The sequence below is a fragment of the Pseudophryne corroboree genome, chromosome 11 (assembly GCF_028390025.1).
Source record: "Pseudophryne corroboree isolate aPseCor3 chromosome 11, aPseCor3.hap2, whole genome shotgun sequence".
Lineage (NCBI taxonomy): Eukaryota > Metazoa > Chordata > Amphibia > Anura > Myobatrachidae > Pseudophryne > Pseudophryne corroboree.
Genome location: NC_086454.1, coordinates 345,536,294 through 345,559,964, shown reverse-complemented (window position 1 = coordinate 345,559,964; position 23,671 = coordinate 345,536,294). Strand labels below are relative to the sequence as shown.

The 23,671-nt window shown below is 59.2% G+C and overlaps 1 protein-coding gene across 3 annotated transcripts in view; it reads right to left on the bottom strand.

Annotated features, from left to right (window-relative positions):
• Nucleotides 1-23,671, bottom strand: part of PLCG2 (phospholipase C gamma 2) — a 391,280-nt gene that overhangs the window by 131,755 nt on the left and 235,854 nt on the right. For all 3 annotated transcript variants that reach the window (XM_063945955.1, XM_063945956.1, XM_063945957.1), the window contains exon 15: nt 23,446-23,550. In XM_063945955.1, the coding sequence (XP_063802025.1) occupies nt 23,446-23,550 (105 nt within the window). The remainder of the gene's footprint in view (nt 1-23,445; nt 23,551-23,671) is intronic.

Below are 23,671 nucleotides of genomic sequence, written 5' to 3'. Positions count from 1 at the left end.
CACAGCACCCGGACCCCATGGTGCACATTACAGCATCACTCACAGCAGCCGGGCGCCCATGATGCACATTACAGCGTCACTCACAGCAGCCGGGCGCCCATGATGCACATTACAGCATCACTCACAGCAGCCGGGCGCCCATGATGCACATTACAGCGTCACTCACAGCAGCCGGGCATCCATGGTGCACATTACAGCATCACTCACAGCAGCCGGACCCCATGGTTTACATTACAGCATCACTCACAGCAGCCGGGCGCCCATGGTGCACATTACAGCGTCACTCACAGCAGCCGGGCGCCCATGGTGCACATTACAGCGTCTCTCACAGCAGCCGGACCCCATGGTGCACATTACAGCGTTACTCACAGCAGCCGGGCGCCCATGGTGCACATTACAGCGTCACTCACAGCAGCCGGGCGCCCATGGTGCACATTACAGCGTCTCTCACAGCAGCCGGACCCCATGGTGCACATTACAGCGTTACTCACAGCAGCCGGGCGCCCATGGTGCACATTACAGCATCACTCACAGCAGCCGGGCGCCCATGATGCACATTACAGCGTCACTCACAGCAGCCGGGCGCCCATGATGCACATTACAGCGTCACTCACAGCAGCCGGGCGCCCATGGTGCACATTACAGCGTTACTCACAGCAGCCGGGCATCCATGGTGCACATTACAGCGTCACTCACAGCAGCCGGGCACCCATGGTGCACATTACAGCATCACTCACAGCAGCCGGACCACATGGTGCACATTACAGCGTCACTCACAGCAGCCGGGCATCCATGGTGCACATTACAGCATCACTCACAGCACCCGGACCCCATGGTGCACATTACAGCGTCACTCACAGCAGCCGGGCATCCATGGTGCACATTACAGCGTCACTCACAGCAGCCGGGCATCCATGGTGCACATTACAGCATCACTCACAGCACCCGGACCCCATGGTGCACATTACAGCGTCACTCACAGCAGCCGGGCGCCCATGGTGCACATTACAGTGTCACTCACAGCAGCAGGGTGCCCATGGTGCACATTACAGCATCACTCACAGCAGCAGGGTGCCCATGGTGCACATTACAGCATCACTCACAGCAGCCGGGCGCCCATGGTGCACATTACAGCATCACTCACAGCAGCCGGGCACCCATGGTGCACATTACAGCGTTACTCACAGCAGCCGGGCACCCATGGTGCACATTACAGCGTCACTCACAGCACCCGGACCCCATGGTGCACATTACAGCATCACTCACAGCAGCCGGGCGCCCATGGTGCACATTACAGCATCACTCACAGCACCCGGACCCCATGGTGCACATTACAGCATCACTCACAGCAGCCGGACGCCCATGGTGCACATTACAGCATCACTCACAGCAGCCGGGCGCCCATGATGCACATTACAGCGTCACTCACAGCAGCCGGGCGCCCATGGTGCACATTACAGCATCACTCACAGCAGCCGGGCGCCCATGGTGCACATTACAGCATCACTCACAGCAGCCGGACGCCCATGGTGCACATTACAGCATCACTCACAGCAGCCGGACGCCCATGGTGCACATTACAGCATCACTCACAGCAGCCGGACGCCCATGGTGCACATTACAGCGTCACTCACAGCAGCCGGGCTCCCATGGTGCACATTACAGCATCACTCACAGCACCCGGACCCCATGGTGCACATTACAGCATCACTCACAGCAGCCGGGCGCCCATGGTGCACATTACAGCATCACTCACAGCAGCCGGGCGCCCATGGTGCACATTACAGCATCACTCACAGCACCCGGACCCCATGGTGCACATTACAGCATCACTCACAGCAGCCGGGCGCCCATGGTGCACATTACAGCATCACTCACAGCACCCGGACCCCATGGTGCACATTACAGCATCACTCACAGCAGCCGGACGCCCATGGTGCACATTACAGCATCACTCACAGCAGCCGGGCGCCCATGATGCACATTACAGCGTCACTCACAGCAGCCGGACGCCCATGGTGCACATTACAGCATCACTCACAGCAGCCGGACGCCCATGGTGCACATTACAGCATCACTCACAGCAGCCGGGCGCCCATGGTGCACATTACAGCGTTACTCACAGCAGCCGGGCACCCATGGTGCACATTACAGCGTTACTCACAGCAGCCGGGCACCCATGGTGCACATTACAGCGTCACTCACAGCACCCGGACCCCATGGTGCACATTACAGCATCACTCACAGCAGCCGGGCGCACATGGTGCACATTACAGCGTCACTCACAGCACCCGGACCCCATGGTGCACATTACAGCGTCACTCACCGCAGCCGGACCACATGGTGCACATTACAGCATCACAGCAGCCGAGCGCCCATGGTGCACATTACAGCGTCACTCACAGCAGCCGGGCGCCCATGATGCACATTACAGCGTCACTCACAGCAGCCGGGCGCCCATGGTGCACATTACAGCGTTACTCACAGCAGCCGGGCACCCATGGTGCACATTACAGCGTTACTCACAGCAGCCGGGCACCCATGGTGCACATCACAGCATCACTCACAGCAGCCGGGCGCACATGGTGCACATTACAGCGTCACTCACAGCAGCCGGGCTCCCATGGTGCACATTACAGCATCACTCACAGCACCCGGACCCCATGGTGCACATTACAGCGTCACTCACCGCAGCCGGACCACATGGTGCACATTACAGCATCACAGCTGCCGAGCGCCTATAGTGCACATTACAGCATCACTCACAGCAGCCGAGCGCCCATGGTGCACATTACAGCGTCACTCACAGCAGCCGGACCCTATGGTGCACATTACAGTGTCACTCACAGCAGCAGGGTGCCCATGGTGCACATTACAGCATCACTCACAGCAGCCGGGCGCCCATGATGCACATTACAGCGTCACTCACAGCAGCCGGGCGCCCATGGTGCACATTACAGCATCACTCACAGCACCCGGACCCCATGGTGCACATTACAGCATCACTCACAGCAGCCGGGCGCCCATGGTGCACATTACAGCATCACTCACAGCACCCGGACCCCATGGTGCACATTACAGCATCACTCACAGCAGCCGGGCGCCCATGGTGCACATTACAGCATCACTCACAGCAGCCGGGCGCCCATGATGCACATTACAGCGTCACTCACAGCAGCCGGGCGCCCATGATGCACATTACAGCATCACTCACAGCAGCCGGGCGCCCATGATGCACATTACAGCATCACTCACAGCAGCCGGGCGCCCATGATGCACATTACAGCGTCACTCACAGCAGCCGGGCGCCCATGGTGCACATTACAGCATCACTCACAGCACCCGGACCCCATGGTGCACATTACAGCATCACTCACAGCAGCCGGGCGCCCATGGTGCACATTACAGCATCACTCACAGCAGCCGGGCGCCCATGGTGCACATTACAGCATCACTCACAGCAGCCGGGCGCCCATGGTGCACATTACAGCGTTACTCACAGCAGCCGGGCACCCATGGTGCACATTACAGCGTTACTCACAGCAGCCGGGCGCCCATGGTGCACATTACAGCGTTACTCACAGCAGCCGGGCGCCCATGGTGCACATTACAGCGTTACTCACAGCAGCCGGGCACCCATGGTGCACATCACAGCATCACTCACAGCAGCCGGGCGCCCATGATGCACATTACAGCGTCACTCACAGCAGCCGGGCGCCCATGGTGCACATTACAGCGTTACTCACAGCAGCCGGGCACCCATGGTGCACATCACAGCATCACTCACAGCAGCCGGGCGCACATGGTGCACATTACAGCGTCACTCACAGCAGCCGGGCTCCCATGGTGCACATTACAGCATCACTCACAGCACCCGGACCCCATGGTGCACATTACAGCATCACAGCTGCCGAGCGCCTATAGTGCACATTACAGTATCACTCACAGCAGCCGAGCGCCCATGGTGCACATTACAGCGTCACTCACAGCAGCCGGGCATCCATGGTGCACATTACAGCGTCACTCACAGCAGTCGGGCACCCATGGTGCACATTACAGCGTCACTCACAGCAGCCGAGCGCCCATGGTGCACATTACAGCGTCACTCAAAGCAGCCGGGAGACCATGGTGCACATTAGAGCATCACTCACAGCAGCCGGGCGCCCATGGTGCACATTACAGCGTCACTCACAGCAGCCGGACCCCATGGTGCACATTACAGCATCACAGCAGTCGGACCCCATGGTGCACATTATAGCATCACTCACAGCAGCCGGGCGCCCATGGTGCACATTACAGCATCACTCACAGCAGCCGGGCTCCCATGGTGCACATTACAGCATCACTCACAGCAGCCGGACCCCATGGTTTACATTACAGCATCACTCACAGCAGCCGGGCGCCCATGGTGCACATTACAGCGTCTCTCACAGCAGCCGGACCCCATGGTGCACATTACAGCGTTACTCACAGCAGCCGGGCGCCCATGGTGCACATTACAGCATCACTCACAGCAGCCGGGCGCCCATGATGCACATTACAGCGTCACTCACAGCAGCCGGGCGCCCATGATGCACATTACAGCGTCACTCACAGCAGCCGGGCGCCCATGATGCACATTACAGCGTCACTCACAGCAGCCGGGCGCCCATGGTGCACATTACAGCGTCACTCACAGCAGCCGGGCACCCATGGTGCACATTACAGCGTTACTCACAGCAGCCGGGCACCCATGGTGCACATCACAGCATCACTCACAGCAGCCGGGCACCCACGGTGCACATTACAGCGTCACTCACAGCAGCCGGGCGCCCATGATGCACATTACAGCGTCACTCACAGCAGCCGGGCTCCCATGGTGCACATTACAGCGTCACTCACCGCAGCCGGACCACATGGTGCACATTACAGCATCACAGCTGCCGAGCGCCTATAGTGCACATTACAGTATCACTCACAGCAGCCGAGCGCCCATGGTGCACATTACAGCGTCACTCACAGCAGCCGGACCCTATGGTGCACATTACAGTGTCACTCACAGCAGCAGGGTGCCCATGATGCACATTACAGCGTCACTCACAGCAGCCGGGCGCCCATGGTGCACATTACAGCATCACTCACAGCACCCGGACCCCATGGTGCACATTACAGCATCACTCACAGCAGCCGGGCGCCCATGATGCACATTACAGCATCACTCACAGCAGCCGGGCGCCCATGATGCACATTACAGCATCACTCACAGCAGCCGGGCGCCCATGATGCACATTACAGCGTCACTCACAGCAGCCGGGCATCCATGGTGCACATTACAGCATCACTCACAGCAGCCGGGCGCCCATGATGCACATTACAGCATCACTCACAGCAGCAGGGCGCCCATGGTGCACATTACAGCATCACTCACAGCAGCCGGGCGCCCATGGTGCACATTACAGCGTCACTCACAGCAGCCGGGCGCCCATGGTGCACATTACAGCGTCTCTCACAGCAGCCGGACCCCATGGTGCACATTACAGCGTTACTCACAGCAGCCGGGCGCCCATGGTGCACATTACAGCGTCACTCACAGCAGCCGGGCGCCCATGGTGCACATTACAGCGTCTCTCACAGCAGCCGGACCCCATGGTGCACATTACAGCGTTACTCACAGCAGCCGGGCGCCCATGGTGCACATTACAGCATCACTCACAGCAGCCGGGCGCCCATGATGCACATTACAGCGTCACTCACAGCAGCCGGGCGCCCATGGTGCACATTACAGCATCACTCACAGCACCCGGACCCCATGATGCACATTACAGCGTCACTCACAGCAGCCGGGCGCCCATGATGCACATTACAGCGTCACTCACAGCAGCCGGGCGCCCATGGTGCACATTACAGCATCACTCACAGCAGCCGGGCGCCCATGATGCACATTACAGCGTCACTCACAGCAGCCGGGCGCCCATGATGCACATTACAGCGTCACTCACAGCAGCCGGGCGCCCATGGTGCACATTACAGCGTCACTCACAGCAGCCGGGCACCCATGGTGCACATTACAGCGTTACTCACAGCAGCCGGGCACCCATGATGCACATTACAGCGTCACTCACAGCACCCGGACCCCATGGTGCACATTACAGCGTCACTCACAGCAGCCGGACCACATGGTGCACATTACAGCGTCACTCACAGCAGCCGGGCGCCCATGATGCACATTACAGCGTCACTCACAGCAGCCGGGCGCCCATGGTGCACATTACAGCGTCACTCACAGCAGCCGGGCACCCATGGTGCACATTACAGCGTTACTCACAGCAGCCGGGCACCCATGGTGCACATCACAGCATCACTCACAGCAGCCGGGCGCCCATGATGCACATTACAGCGTCACTCACAGCAGCCGGGCGCCCATGGTGCACATTACAGCGTCACTCACAGCAGCCGGGCGCCCATGGTGCACATTACAGCGTCTCTCACAGCAGCCGGACCCCATGGTGCACATTACAGCGTTACTCACAGCAGCCGGGCGCCCATGATGCACATTACAGCGTCACTCACAGCAGCCGGACCCCATGGTGCACATTACAGCATCACTCACAGCAGCCGGACCCCATGGTGCACATTACAGCGTCACTCACAGCAGCCGGACCCCATGGTGCACATTACAGCGTCACTCACAGCAGCCGGACCCCATGGTGCACATTACAGCATCACTCACAGCAGCCGGGCGCCCATGATGCACATTACAGCGTCACTCACAGCAGCCGGGCGCCCATGGTGCACATTACAGCATCACTCACAGCACCCGGACCCCATGATGCACATTACAGCGTCACTCACAGCAGCCGGGCGCCCATGATGCACATTACAGCGTCACTCACAGCAGCCGGGCGCCCATGGTGCACATTACAGCATCACTCACAGCAGCCGGGCGCCCATGATGCACATTACAGCGTCACTCACAGCAGCCGGGCGCCCATGGTGCACATTACAGCGTCACTCACAGCAGCCGGGCGCCCATGATGCACATTACAGCGTTACTCACAGCAGCCGGGCACCCATGATGCACATTACAGCGTTACTCACAGCAGCCGGGCGCCCATGATGCACATTACAGCGTCACTCACAGCAGCCGGACCCCATGGTGCACATTACAGCATCACTCACAGCAGCCGGACCCCATGATGCACATTACAGCGTCACTCACAGCAGCCGGACCCCATGGTGCACATTACAGCGTCACTCACAGCAGCCGGACCCCATGGTGCACATTACAGCATCACTCACAGCAGCCGGGCGCCCATGATGCACATTACAGCGTCACTCACAGCAGCCGGGCGCCCATGGTGCACATTACAGCATCACTCACAGCACCCGGACCCCATGATGCACATTACAGCGTCACTCACAGCAGCCGGGCGCCCATGATGCACATTACAGCGTCACTCACAGCAGCCGGGCGCCCATGGTGCACATTACAGCATCACTCACAGCAGCCGGGCGCCCATGATGCACATTACAGCGTCACTCACAGCAGCCGGGCGCCCATGGTGCACATTACAGCGTCACTCACAGCAGCCGGGCGCCCATGATGCACATTACAGCGTTACTCACAGCAGCCGGGCACCCATGATGCACATTACAGCGTTACTCACAGCAGCCGGGCACCCATGGTGCACATCACAGCATCACTCACAGCAGCCGGGCGCACATGGTGCACATTACAGCGTCACTCACAGCAGCCGGGCTCCCATGGTGCACATTACAGCGTCACTCACCGCAGCCGGACCACATGGTGCACATTACAGCATCACAGCTGCCGAGCGCCTATAGTGCACATTACAGTTTCACTCACAGCAGCCGGGCGCCCATGATGCACATTACAGCGTCACTCACAGCAGCCGGGCATCCATGGTGCACATTACAGCATCACTCACAGCAGCCGGACCCCATGGTGCACATTACAGCGTCACTCACAGCAGCCGGGCGCCCATGGTGCACATTACAGCGTCACTCACAGCAGCCGGACCCCATGGTGCACATTACAGCATCACTCACAGCAGCCGGACCCCATGGTGCACATTACAGCATCACTCACAGCAGCCGGACCCCATGGTGCACATTACAGCGTCACTCACAGCAGCCGGGCGCCCATGGTGCACATTACAGCGTCACTCACAGCAGCCGGGCATCCATGGTGCACATTACAGCATCACTCACAGCAGCCGGGCTCCTATGGTGCACATTACAGCGTTACTCACAGCAGCCGGGCGCCCATGGTGCACATTACAGCGTCACTCACAGCAGCCGGGCATCCATGGTGCACATTACAGCATCACTCACAGCAGCCGGGCGCCCATGGTGCACATTACAGCATCACTCACAGCAGCCGGACCCTATGGTGCACATTACAGCATCACTCACAGCAGCCGGACCCTATGGTGCACATTACAGCGTCACTCACAGCAGCCGGGCGCCCATGGTGCACATTACAGCGTCACTCACAGCAGCCGGGCATCCATGGTGCACATTACAGCATCACTCACAGCAGCCGGGCATCCATGGTGCACATTACAGCGTCACTCACAGCAGCCGGGCGTCCATGGTGCACATTACAGCGTCACTCACAGCAGCCGGGCGCCCATGGTGCACATTAGAGCATCACTCACAGCAGCCGGGCGCCCATAGTGCACATTACAGCGTCACTCACAGCAGCCGGGCGCCCATGGTGCACATTACAGCGTCACTCACAGCAGCCGGGCGCCCATGATGCACATTACAGCGTCACTCACAGCAGCAGGGCGCCCATGGTGCACATTACAGCGTCACTCACAGCAGCCGGGCGCCCATGGTGCACATTACAGCGTCACTCACAGCAGCCGGGCGCCCATGGTGCACATTACAGCGTCACTCACAGCAGCCGGGCATCCATGGTGCACATTACAGCGTCACTCACAGCAGCCGGGCGTCCATGGTGCACATTAGAGCATCACTCACAGCAGCCGGGCGCCCATGGTGCACATTACAGCGTCACTCACAGCAGCCGGGCATCCATGGTGCACATTACAGCATCACTCACAGCAGCCGGGCGCCTATGGTGCACATTACAGCATCACTCACAGCAGCCGGGCTCCCATGGTGCACATTACAGCATCACTCACAGCAGCCGGACCCCATGGTGCACATTACAGCGTTACTCACAGCAGCCGGGCGCCCATGATGCACATTACAGCGTCACTCACAGCAGCCGGGCGCCCATGGTGCACATTACAGCATCACTCACAGCAGCCGGGCGCCCATGATGCACATTACAGCGTCACTCACAGCAGCCGGGCGCCCATGGTGCACATTACAGCGTCACTCACAGCAGCCGGGCACCCATGGTGCACATTACAGCGTTACTCACAGCAGCCGGGCACCCATGGTGCACATCACAGCATCACTCACAGCAGCCGGGCGCCCATGATGCACATTACAGCATCACTCACAGCACCCGGACCCCATGGTGCACATTACAGCATCACAGCTGCCGAGCGCCTATAGTGCACATTACAGTATCACTCACAGCAGCCGAGCGCCCATGGTGCACATTACAGCGTCACTCACAGCAGCCGGGCATCCATGGTGCACATTACAGCGTCACTCACAGCAGTCGGGCACCCATGGTGCACATTACAGCGTCACTCACAGCAGCCGAGCGCCCATGGTGCACATTACAGCGTCACTCAAAGCAGCCGGGAGACCATGGTGCACATTAGAGCATCACTCACAGCAGCCGGGCGCCCATGGTGCACATTACAGCGTCACTCACAGCAGCCGGACCCCATGGTGCACATTACAGCATCACAGCAGTCGGACCCCATGGTGCACATTATAGCATCACTCACAGCAGCCGGGCGCCCATGGTGCACATTACAGCATCACTCACAGCAGCAGGGTGCCCATGGTGCACATTACAGCATCACTCACAGCAGCCGGGCTCCCATGGTGCACATTACAGCATCACTCACAGCAGCCGGACCCCATGGTTTACATTACAGCATCACTCACAGCAGCCGGGCGCCCATGGTGCACATTACAGCGTCTCTCACAGCAGCCGGACCCCATGGTGCACATTACAGCGTTACTCACAGCAGCCGGGCGCCCATGGTGCACATTACAGCATCACTCACAGCAGCCGGGCGCCCATGATGCACATTACAGCGTCACTCACAGCAGCCGGGCGCCCATGGTGCACATTACAGCATCACTCACAGCAGCCGGGCGCCCATGATGCACATTACAGCGTCACTCACAGCAGCCGGGCGCCCATGATGCACATTACAGCGTCACTCACAGCAGCCGGGCGCCCATGGTGCACATTACAGCGTCACTCACAGCAGCCGGGCACCCATGGTGCACATTACAGCGTTACTCACAGCAGCCGGGCACCCATGGTGCACATCACAGCATCACTCACAGCAGCCGGGCACCCACGGTGCACATTACAGCGTCACTCACAGCAGCCGGGCGCCCATGATGCACATTACAGCGTCACTCACAGCAGCCGGGCTCCCATGGTGCACATTACAGCGTCACTCACCGCAGCCGGACCACATGGTGCACATTACAGCATCACAGCTGCCGAGCGCCTATAGTGCACATTACAGTATCACTCACAGCAGCCGAGCGCCCATGGTGCACATTACAGCGTCACTCACAGCAGCCGGACCCTATGGTGCACATTACAGTGTCACTCACAGCAGCAGGGTGCCCATGATGCACATTACAGCGTCACTCACAGCAGCCGGGCGCCCATGGTGCACATTACAGCATCACTCACAGCACCCGGACCCCATGGTGCACATTACAGCATCACTCACAGCAGCCGGGCGCCCATGATGCACATTACAGCGTCACTCACAGCAGCCGGGCGCCCATGATGCACATTACAGCGTCACTCACAGCAGCCGGGCGCCCATGATGCACATTACAGCGTCACTCACAGCAGCCGGACCCTATGGTGCACATTACAGTGTCACTCACAGCAGCCGGGCGTCCATGGTGCACATTACAGCATCACTCACAGCAGCCGGGCGCCCATGATGCACATTACAGCGTCACTCACAGCAGCCGGGCATCCGTGGTGCACATTACAGCATCACTCACAGCAGCCGGGCGCCCATGATGCACATTACAGCATCACTCACAGCAGCAGGGCGCCCATGGTGCACATTACAGCATCACTCACAGCAGCCGGGCGCCCATGGTGCACATTACAGCGTCACTCACAGCAGCCGGGCGCCCATGGTGCACATTACAGCGTCTCTCACAGCAGCCGGACCCCATGGTGCACATTACAGCGTTACTCACAGCAGCCGGGCGCCCATGGTGCACATTACAGCGTCACTCACAGCAGCCGGGCGCCCATGGTGCACATTACAGCGTCTCTCACAGCAGCCGGACCCCATGGTGCACATTACAGCGTTACTCACAGCAGCCGGGCGCCCATGGTGCACATTACAGCATCACTCACAGCAGCCGGGCGCCCATGATGCACATTACAGCGTCACTCACAGCAGCCGGGCGCCCATGGTGCACATTACAGCATCACTCACAGCACCCGGACCCCATGATGCACATTACAGCGTCACTCACAGCAGCCGGGCGCCCATGATGCACATTACAGCGTCACTCACAGCAGCCGGGCGCCCATGGTGCACATTACAGCATCACTCACAGCAGCCGGGCGCCCATGATGCACATTACAGCGTCACTCACAGCAGCCGGGCGCCCATGATGCACATTACAGCGTCACTCACAGCAGCCGGGCGCCCATGGTGCACATTACAGCGTCACTCACAGCAGCCGGGCACCCATGGTGCACATTACAGCGTTACTCACAGCAGCCGGGCACCCATGATGCACATTACAGCGTCACTCACAGCACCCGGACCCCATGGTGCACATTACAGCGTCACTCACAGCAGCCGGACCACATGGTGCACATTACAGCGTCACTCACAGCAGCCGGGCGCCCATGATGCACATTACAGCGTCACTCACAGCAGCCGGGCGCCCATGGTGCACATTACAGCGTCACTCACAGCAGCCGGGCACCCATGGTGCACATTACAGCGTTACTCACAGCAGCCGGGCACCCATGGTGCACATCACAGCATCACTCACAGCAGCCGGGCGCCCATGATGCACATTACAGCGTCACTCACAGCAGCCGGGCGCCCATGGTGCACATTACAGCGTCACTCACAGCAGCCGGGCGCCCATGGTGCACATTACAGCGTCTCTCACAGCAGCCGGACCCCATGGTGCACATTACAGCGTTACTCACAGCAGCCGGGCGCCCATGATGCACATTACAGCGTCACTCACAGCAGCCGGACCCCATGGTGCACATTACAGCATCACTCACAGCAGCCGGACCCCATGGTGCACATTACAGCGTCACTCACAGCAGCCGGACCCCATGGTGCACATTACAGCGTCACTCACAGCAGCCGGACCCCATGGTGCACATTACAGCATCACTCACAGCAGCCGGGCGCCCATGATGCACATTACAGCGTCACTCACAGCAGCCGGGCGCCCATGGTGCACATTACAGCATCACTCACAGCACCCGGACCCCATGATGCACATTACAGCGTCACTCACAGCAGCCGGGCGCCCATGATGCACATTACAGCGTCACTCACAGCAGCCGGGCGCCCATGGTGCACATTACAGCATCACTCACAGCAGCCGGGCGCCCATGATGCACATTACAGCGTCACTCACAGCAGCCGGGCGCCCATGGTGCACATTACAGCGTCACTCACAGCAGCCGGGCGCCCATGATGCACATTACAGCGTTACTCACAGCAGCCGGGCACCCATGATGCACATTACAGCGTTACTCACAGCAGCCGGGCGCCCATGATGCACATTACAGCGTCACTCACAGCAGCCGGACCCCATGGTGCACATTACAGCATCACTCACAGCAGCCGGACCCCATGATGCACATTACAGCGTCACTCACAGCAGCCGGACCCCATGGTGCACATTACAGCGTCACTCACAGCAGCCGGACCCCATGGTGCACATTACAGCATCACTCACAGCAGCCGGGCGCCCATGATGCACATTACAGCGTCACTCACAGCAGCCGGGCGCCCATGGTGCACATTACAGCATCACTCACAGCACCCGGACCCCATGATGCACATTACAGCGTCACTCACAGCAGCCGGGCGCCCATGATGCACATTACAGCGTCACTCACAGCAGCCGGGCGCCCATGGTGCACATTACAGCATCACTCACAGCAGCCGGGCGCCCATGATGCACATTACAGCGTCACTCACAGCAGCCGGGCGCCCATGGTGCACATTACAGCGTCACTCACAGCAGCCGGGCGCCCATGATGCACATTACAGCGTTACTCACAGCAGCCGGGCACCCATGATGCACATTACAGCGTTACTCACAGCAGCCGGGCACCCATGGTGCACATCACAGCATCACTCACAGCAGCCGGGCGCACATGGTGCACATTACAGCGTCACTCACAGCAGCCGGGCTCCCATGGTGCACATTACAGCGTCACTCACCGCAGCCGGACCACATGGTGCACATTACAGCATCACAGCTGCCGAGCGCCTATAGTGCACATTACAGTATCACTCACAGCAGCCGGGCGCCCATGATGCACATTACAGCGTCACTCACAGCAGCCGGGCATCCATGGTGCACATTACAGCATCACTCACAGCAGCCGGACCCCATGGTGCACATTACAGCGTCACTCACAGCAGCCGGGCGCCCATGGTGCACATTACAGCGTCACTCACAGCAGCCGGACCCCATGGTGCACATTACAGCATCACTCACAGCAGCCGGACCCCATGGTGCACATTACAGCATCACTCACAGCAGCCGGACCCCATGGTGCACATTACAGCGTCACTCACAGCAGCCGGGCGCCCATGGTGCACATTACAGCGTCACTCACAGCAGCCGGGCATCCATGGTGCACATTACAGCATCACTCACAGCAGCCGGGCTCCTATGGTGCACATTACAGCGTTACTCACAGCAGCCGGGCGCCCATGGTGCACATTACAGCGTCACTCACAGCAGCCGGGCATCCATGGTGCACATTACAGCATCACTCACAGCAGCCGGGCGCCCATGGTGCACATTACAGCATCACTCACAGCAGCCGGACCCTATGGTGCACATTACAGCATCACTCACAGCAGCCGGACCCTATGGTGCACATTACAGCGTCACTCACAGCAGCCGGGCGCCCATGGTGCACATTACAGCGTCACTCACAGCAGCCGGGCATCCATGGTGCACATTACAGCATCACTCACAGCAGCCGGGCATCCATGGTGCACATTACAGCGTCACTCACAGCAGCCGGGCGTCCATGGTGCACATTACAGCGTCACTCACAGCAGCCGGGCGCCCATGGTGCACATTAGAGCATCACTCACAGCAGCCGGGCGCCCATAGTGCACATTACAGCGTCACTCACAGCAGCCGGGCGCCCATGGTGCACATTACAGCGTCACTCACAGCAGCCGGGCATCCATGGTGCACATTACAGCATCACTCACAGCAGCCGGGCGCCCATGGTGCACATTACAGCGTCACTCACAGCAGCCGGGCGCCCATGGTGCACATTACAGCGTCACTCACAGCAGCCGGGCGCCCATGGTGCACATTACAGCGTCACTCACAGCAGCCGGGCATCCATGGTGCACATTACAGCGTCACTCACAGCAGCCGGGCGTCCATGGTGCACATTAGAGCATCACTCACAGCAGCCGGGCGCCCATGGTGCACATTACAGCGTCACTCACAGCAGCCGGGCATCCATGGTGCACATTACAGCATCACTCACAGCAGCCGGGCGCCTATGGTGCACATTACAGCATCACTCACAGCAGCCGGGCTCCCATGGTGCACATTACAGCATCACTCACAGCAGCCGGACCCCATGGTGCACATTACAGCGTTACTCACAGCAGCCGGGCGCCCATGATGCACATTACAGCGTCACTCACAGCAGCCGGGCGCCCATGGTGCACATTACAGCATCACTCACAGCAGCCGGGCGCCCATGATGCACATTACAGCGTCACTCACAGCAGCCGGGCGCCCATGGTGCACATTACAGCGTCACTCACAGCAGCCGGGCACCCATGGTGCACATTACAGCGTTACTCACAGCAGCCGGGCACCCATGGTGCACATCACAGCATCACTCACAGCAGCCGGGCGCCCATGATGCACATTACAGCGTCACTCACAGCAGCCGGGCTCCCATGGTGCACATTACAGCGTCACTCACCGCAGCCGGACCACATGGTGCACATTACAGCATCACAGCTGCCGAGCGCCTATAGTGCACATTACAGTATCACTCACAGCAGCCGAGCGCCCATGGTGCACATTACAGCGTCACTCACAGCAGCCGGACCCTATGGTGCACATTACAGTGTCACTCACAGCAGCAGGGTGCCCATGATGCACATTACAGCGTCACTCACAGCAGCCGGGCGCCCATGGTGCACATTACAGCATCACTCACAGCACCCGGACCCCATGGTGCACATTACAGCATCACTCACAGCAGCCGGGCGCCCATGATGCACATTACAGCGTCACTCACAGCAGCCGGGCGCCCATGATGCACATTACAGCATCACTCACAGCAGCCGGGCGCCCATGATGCACATTACAGCGTCACTCACAGCAGCCGGGCATCCATGGTGCACATTACAGCATCACTCACAGCAGCCGGACCCCATGGTGCACATTACAGCGTCACTCACAGCAGCCGGGCGCCCATGGTGCACATTACAGCGTCTCTCACAGCAGCCGGGCGCCCATGGTGCACATTACAGCGTCTCTCACAGCAGCCGGACCCCATGGTGCACATTACAGCGTCTCTCACAGCAGCCGGGCGCCCATGGTGCACATTACAGCGTCACTCACAGCAGCCGGGCGCCCATGATGCACATTACAGCATCACTCACAGCACCCGGACCCCATGGTGCACATTACAGCATCACAGCTGCCGAGCGCCTATAGTGCACATTACAGTATCACTCACAGCAGCCGAGCGCCCATGGTGCACATTACAGCGTCACTCACAGCAGCCGGACCCTATGGTGCACATTACAGCGTTACTCACAGCAGCCGGGCGCCCATGGTGCACATTACAGCGTCACTCACAGCAGCCGGGCGCCCATGGTGCACATTACAGCGTCACTCACAGCAGCCGGGCGCCCATGATGCACATTACAGCGTCACTCACAGCAGCCGGGCGCCCATGATGCACATTACAGCGTCACTCACAGCAGCCGGACCCCATGGTGCACATTACAGCGTCACTCACAGCAGCCGGGCGCCCATGGTGCACATTACAGCGTCACTCACAGCAGCCGGGCGCCCATGATGCACATTACAGCGTTACTCACAGCAGCCGGGCGCCCATGGTGCACATTACAGCGTCACTCACAGCAGCCGGGCGCCCATGATGCACATTACAGCATCACTCACAGCAGCCGGGCGCCCATGGTGCACATTACAGCGTCACTCACAGCAGCCGGGCGCCCATGGTGCACATTACAGCGTCACTCACAGCAGCCGGGCGCCCATGATGCACATTACAGCGTTACTCACAGCAGCCGGGCGCCCATGGTGCACATTACAGCGTCACTCACAGCAGCCGGGCGCCCATGGTGCACATTACAGCGTCACTCACAGCAGCCGGGCGCCCATGGTGCACATTACAGCGTCACTCACAGCAGCCGGGCGCCCATGATGCACATTACAGCGTTACTCACAGCAGCCGGGCGCCCATGGTGCACATTACAGCGTCACTCACAGCAGCCGGGCGCCCATGATGCACATTACAGCGTCACTCACAGCAGCCGGGCGCCCATGATGCACATTACAGCGTCACTCACAGCAGCCGGACCCCATGGTACACATTACAGCGTCACTCACAGCAGCCGGGCGCCCATGGTGCACATTACAGCGTCACTCACAGCAGCCGGGCGCCCATGATGCACATTACAGCGTTACTCACAGCAGCCGGGCGCCCATGGTGCACATTACAGCGTCACTCACAGCAGCCGGGCGCCCATGATGCACATTACAGCGTCACTCACAGCAGCCGGGCGCCCATGGTGCACATTACAGCGTCACTCACAGCAGCCGGGCGCCCATGGTGCACATTACAGCGTCACTCACAGCAGCCGGGCGCCCATGATGCACATTACAGCGTCACTCACAGCAGCCGGGCACCCATGGTGCACATCACAGCATCACTCACAGCAGCCGGGCGCACATGGTGCACATTACAGCGTCACTCACAGCAGCCGGGCTCCCATGGTGCACATTACAGCGTCACTCACCGCAGCCGGACCACATGGTGCACATTACAGCATCACAGCTGCCGAGCGCCTATAGTGCACATTACAGTATCACTCACAGCAGCCGGGCGCCCATGATGCACATTACAGCGTCACTCACAGCAGCCGGGCATCCATGGTGCACATTACAGCATCACTCACAGCAGCCGGACCCCATGGTGCACATTACAGCGTCACTCACAGCAGCCGGGCGCCCATGGTGCACATTACAGCGTCACTCACAGCAGCCGGACCCCATGGTGCACATTACAGCATCACTCACAGCAGCCGGACCCCATGGTGCACATTACAGCATCACTCACAGCAGCCGGACCCCATGGTGCACATTACAGCGTCACTCACAGCAGCCGGGCGCCCATGGTGCACATTACAGCGTCACTCACAGCAGCCGGGCATCCATGGTGCACATTACAGCATCACTCACAGCAGCCGGGCTCCTATGGTGCACATTACAGCATCACTCACAGCAGCCGGGCATCCATGGTGCACATTACAGCATCACTCACAGCAGCCGGGCGCCCATGGTGCACATTACAGCATCACTCACAGCAGCCGGACCCTATGGTGCACATTACAGCATCACTCACAGCAGCCGGACCCTATGGTGCACATTACAGCGTCACTCACAGCAGCCGGGCGCCCATGGTGCACATTACAGCGTCACTCACAGCAGCCGGGCATCCATGGTGCACATTACAGCATCACTCACAGCAGCCGGGCATCCATGGTGCACATTACAGCGTCACTCACAGCAGCCGGGCGTCCATGGTGCACATTACAGCGTCACTCACAGCAGCCGGGCGCCCATGGTGCACATTAGAGCATCACTCACAGCAGCCGGGCGCCCATAGTGCACATTACAGCGTCACTCACAGCAGCCGGGCGCCCATGGTGCACATTACAGCGTCACTCACAGCAGCCGGGCATCCATGGTGCACATTACAGCATCACTCACAGCAGCCGGGCGCCCATGGTGCACATTACAGCGTCACTCACAGCAGCCGGGCGCCCATGGTGCACATTACAGCGTCACTCACAGCAGCCGGGCGCCCATGGTGCACATTACAGCGTCACTCACAGCAGCCGGGCATCCATGGTGCACATTACAGCGTCACTCACAGCAGCCGGGCGTCCATGGTGCACATTAGAGCATCACTCACAGCAGCCGGGCGCCCATGGTGCACATTACAGCGTCACTCACAGCAGCCGGGCATCCATGGTGCACATTACAGCATCACTCACAGCAGCCGGGCGCCTATGGTGCACATTACAGCATCACTCACAGCAGCCGGGCTCCCATGGTGCACATTACAGCATCACTCACAGCAGCCGGACCCCATGGTGCACATTACAGCATCACTCACAGCAGCCGGACCCCATGGTGCACATTACAGCATCACTCACAGCAGCCGGGCGCCCATGATGCACATTACAGCGTCACTCACAGCAGCCGGGCGCCCATGGTGCACATTACAGCGTCACTCACAGCAGCCGGGCACCCATGGTGCACATTACAGCGTTACTCACAGCAGCCGGGCACCCATGGTGCACATCACAGCATCACTCACAGCAGCCGGGCGCCCATGATGCACATTACAGTATCACTCACAGCAGCCGAGCGCCCATGGTGCACATTACAGCGTCACTCACAGCAGCCGGACCCTATGGTGCACATTACAGTGTCACTCACAGCAGCAGGGTGCCCATGATGCACATTACAGCGTCACTCACAGCAGCCGGGCGCCCATGGTGCACATTACAGCATCACTCACAGCACCCGGACCCCATGGTGCACATTACAGCATCACTCACAGCAGCCGGGCGCCCATGATGCACATTACAGCGTCACTCACAGCAGCCGGGCGCCCATGATGCACATTACAGCATCACTCACAGCAGCCGGACCCCATGATGCACATTACAGCGTCACTCACAGCAGCCGGGCGCCCATGGTGCACATTACAGCGTCTCTCACAGCAGCCGGACCCCATGGTGCACATTACAGCGTTACTCACAGCAGCCGGGCGCCCATGGTGCACATTACAGCGTCACTCACAGCAGCCGGGCGCCCATGGTGCACATTACAGCGTCTCTCACAGCAGCCGGACCCCATGGTGCACATTACAGCGTTACTCACAGCAGCCGGGCGCCCATGGTGCACATTACAGCGTCACTCACAGCAGCCGGGCGCCCATGGTGCACATTACAGCGTCACTCACAGCAGCCGGGCGCCCATGATGCACATTACAGCGTCACTCACAGCAGCCGGGCGCCCATGGTGCACATTACAGCATCACTCACAGCACCCGGACCCCATGATGCACATTACAGCGTCACTCACAGCAGCCGGGCGCCCATGATGCACATTACAGCGTCACTCACAGCAGCCGGGCGCCCATGGTGCACATTACAGCATCACTCACAGCAGCCGGGCGCCCATGATGCACATTACAGCGTCACTCACAGCAGCCGGGCGCCCATGATGCACATTACAGCGTCACTCACAGCAGCCGGGCACCCATGATGCACATTACAGCGTCACTCACAGCAGCCGGGCGCCCATGGTGCACATTACAGCGTCACTCACAGCAGCCGGGCACCCATGATGCACATTACAGCGTCACTCACAGCAGCCGGGCGCCCATGGTGCACATTACAGCGTCACTCACAGCAGCCGGGCACCCATGGTGCACATCACAGCATCACTCACAGCAGCCGGGCGCCCATGATGCACATTACAGCGTCACTCACAGCAGCCGGGCTCCCATGGTGCACATTACAGCGTCACTCACCGCAGCCGGACCACATGGTGCACATTACAGCATCACAGCTGCCGAGCGCCTATAGTGCACATTACAGTATCACTCACAGCAGCCGAGCGCCCATGGTGCACATTACAGCGTCACTCACAGCAGCCGGACCCTATGGTGCACATTACAGTGTCACTCACAGCAGCAGGGTGCCCATGATGCACATTACAGCGTCACTCACAGCAGCCGGGCGCCCATGGTGCACATTACAGCATCACTCACAGCACCCGGACCCCATGGTGCACATTACAGCATCACTCACAGCAGCCGGGCGCCCATGATGCACATTACAGCGTCACTCACAGCAGCCGGGCGCCCATGATGCACATTACAGCATCACTCACAGCAGCCGGGCGCCCATGATGCACATTACAGCGTCACTCACAGCAGCCGGGCATCCATGGTGCACATTACAGCATCACTCACAGCAGCCGGACCCCATGGTGCACATTACAGCGTCACTCACAGCAGCCGGGCGCCCATGGTGCACATTACAGCGTCACTCACAGCAGCCGGACCCCATGGTGCACATTACAGCGTCACTCACAGCAGCCGGACCCCATGGTGCACATTACAGCGTCACTCACAGCAGCCGGGCGCCCATGGTGCACATTACAGCATCACTCACAGCAGCCGGGCGCCCATGGTGCACATTACAGCATCACTCACAGCAGCCGGGCGCCCATGGTGCACATTACAGCGTCACTCACAGCAGCCGGGCATCCATGGTGCACATTACAGCGTCACTCACAGCAGCCGGGCGTCCATGGTGCACATTACAGCATCACTCACAGCAGCCGGGCCCCATGGTGCACATTACAGCATCACTCACAGCAGCCGGGCGCCCATAGTGCACATTACAGCGTCACTCACAGCAGCCGGGCGTCCATGGTGCACATTAGAGCATCACTCACAGCAGCCGGGCGCCCATAGTGCACATTACAGCGTCACTCACAGCAGCCGGGCGTCCATGGTGCACATTACAGCGTCACTCACAGCAGCCGGGCATCCATGGTGCACATTACAGCATCACTCACAGCAGCCGGGCGCCCATGGTGCACATTACAGCATCACTCACAGCAGCCGGACCCTATGGTGCACATTACAGCATCACTCACAGCAGCCGGACCCCATGGTGCACATTACAGCGTCACTCACAGCAGCCGGGCGTCCATGGTGCACATTAGAGCATCACTCACAGCAGCCGGACCCCATGGTGCACATTACAGCGTCACTCACAGCAGCCGGGCGTCCATGGTGCACATTACAGCATCACTCACAGCAGCCGGACCCCATGGTGCACATTACAGCATCACTCACAGCAGCCGGGCGCCCATGATGCACATTACAGCGTCACTCACAGCAGCCGGGCGCCCATGGTGCACATTACAGCGTCACTCACAGCAGCCGGGCACCCATGGTGCACATTACAGCATCACTCACAGCAGCCGGGCATCCATGGTGCACATTACAGCGTCACTCACAGCAGCCGGGCATCCATGGTGCACATTATAGCATCACTCACAGCAGCCGGGCATCCATGGTGCACATTACAGCGTCACTCACAGCAGCCGGGCGCCCATGGTGCACATTACAGTGTCACTCACAGCAGCCGGACCCCATGGTGCACATTACAGCGTCACTCACAGCAGCCGGGCGCCCATGGTGCACATTACAGCATCACTCACAGCAGCCGGGCGCCCATGATGCACATTACAGCGTCACTCACAGCAGCCGGGCGCCCATGATGCACATTACAGCGTCACTCACAGCAGCCGGGCACCCATGATGCACATTACAGCGTCACTCACAGCAGCCGGGCGCCCATGATGCACATTACAGCGTCACTCACAGCAGCCGGGCACCCATGATGCACATTACAGCGTCACTCACAGCAGCCGGACCCCATGGTGCACATTACAGCGTCACTCACAGCAGCCGGGCACCCATGGTGCACATTACAGCGTCACTCACAGCAGCCGGGCACCCATGATGCACATTACAGCGTCACTCACAGCAGCCGGGCGCCCATGGTGCACATTACAGCGTCACTCACAGCAGCCGGGCACCCATGGTGCACATCACAGCATCACTCACAGCAGCCGGGCGCCCATGATGCACATTACAGCGTCACTCACAGCAGCCGGGCTCCCATGGTGCACATTACAGCGTCACTCACCGCAGCCGGACCACATGGTGCACATTACAGCATCACAGCTGCCGAGCGCCTATAGTGCACATTACAGTATCACTCACAGCAGCCGAGCGCCCATGGTGCACATTACAGCGTCACTCACAGCAGCCGGACCCTATGGTGCACATTACAGTGTCACTCACAGCAGCAGGGTGCCCATGATGCACATTACAGCGTCACTCACAGCAGCCGGGCGCCCATGGTGCACATTACAGCATCACTCACAGCACCCGGACCCCATGGTGCACATTACAGCATCACTCACAGCAGCCGGGCGCCCATGATGCACATTACAGCGTCACTCACAGCAGCCGGGCGCCCATGATGCACATTACAGCATCACTCACAGCAGCCGGGCGCCCATGATGCACATTACAGCGTCACTCACAGCAGCCGGGCATCCATGGTGCACATTACAGCATCACTCACAGCAGCCGGACCCCATGGTGCACATTACAGCGTCACTCACAGCAGCCGGGCGCCCATGGTGCACATTACAGCGTCACTCACAGCAGCCGGACCCCATGGTGCACATTACAGCGTCACTCACAGCAGCCGGACCCCATGGTGCACATTACAGCGTCACTCACAGCAGCCGGGCGCCCATGGTGCACATTACAGCATCACTCACAGCAGCCGGGCACCCATGGTGCACATTACAGCATCACTCACAGCAGCCGGGCATCCATGGTGCACATTACAGCGTCACTCACAGCAGCCGGGCGCCCATGGTGCACATTACAGTGTCACTCACAGCAGCCGGACCCCATGGTGCACATTACAGCGTCACTCACAACTATAGCGGTTTCCCTCAGTTGGGACAATCTGTACACTGCACAGGAGGTCCTGGTTATGTCTATATTAAAGTTACACTGTATATTTAAATTTGGCAATTCTTTAGGGTCACCTTACAGCAAATGGAGAGCAGTGTTTAGGTTACCCACATTTACTAACTTGTACAACTGACACAGGTATACAATAACACAATTCCAGCTTCCTGTATGTAGCAGATTACCTGGTCTATAGGGTCCCACATAAACAGCTCTCCCTGAAGTTTGGTCTCCTCCTTATGGTCCTCTGCCTTGGTGATATAATCTCCTTTGACCCCCAACTTTTTATGCTAAAGAAAGAGAAAAAAAAAAAAAAGAGAAACATCTTAAATTATTTCTCTGTAATCATAACTTGCTTTTAATTGCCCTTGAATTCTTTGCGGAGAACCTCAACACGAAATTTCTGCATTT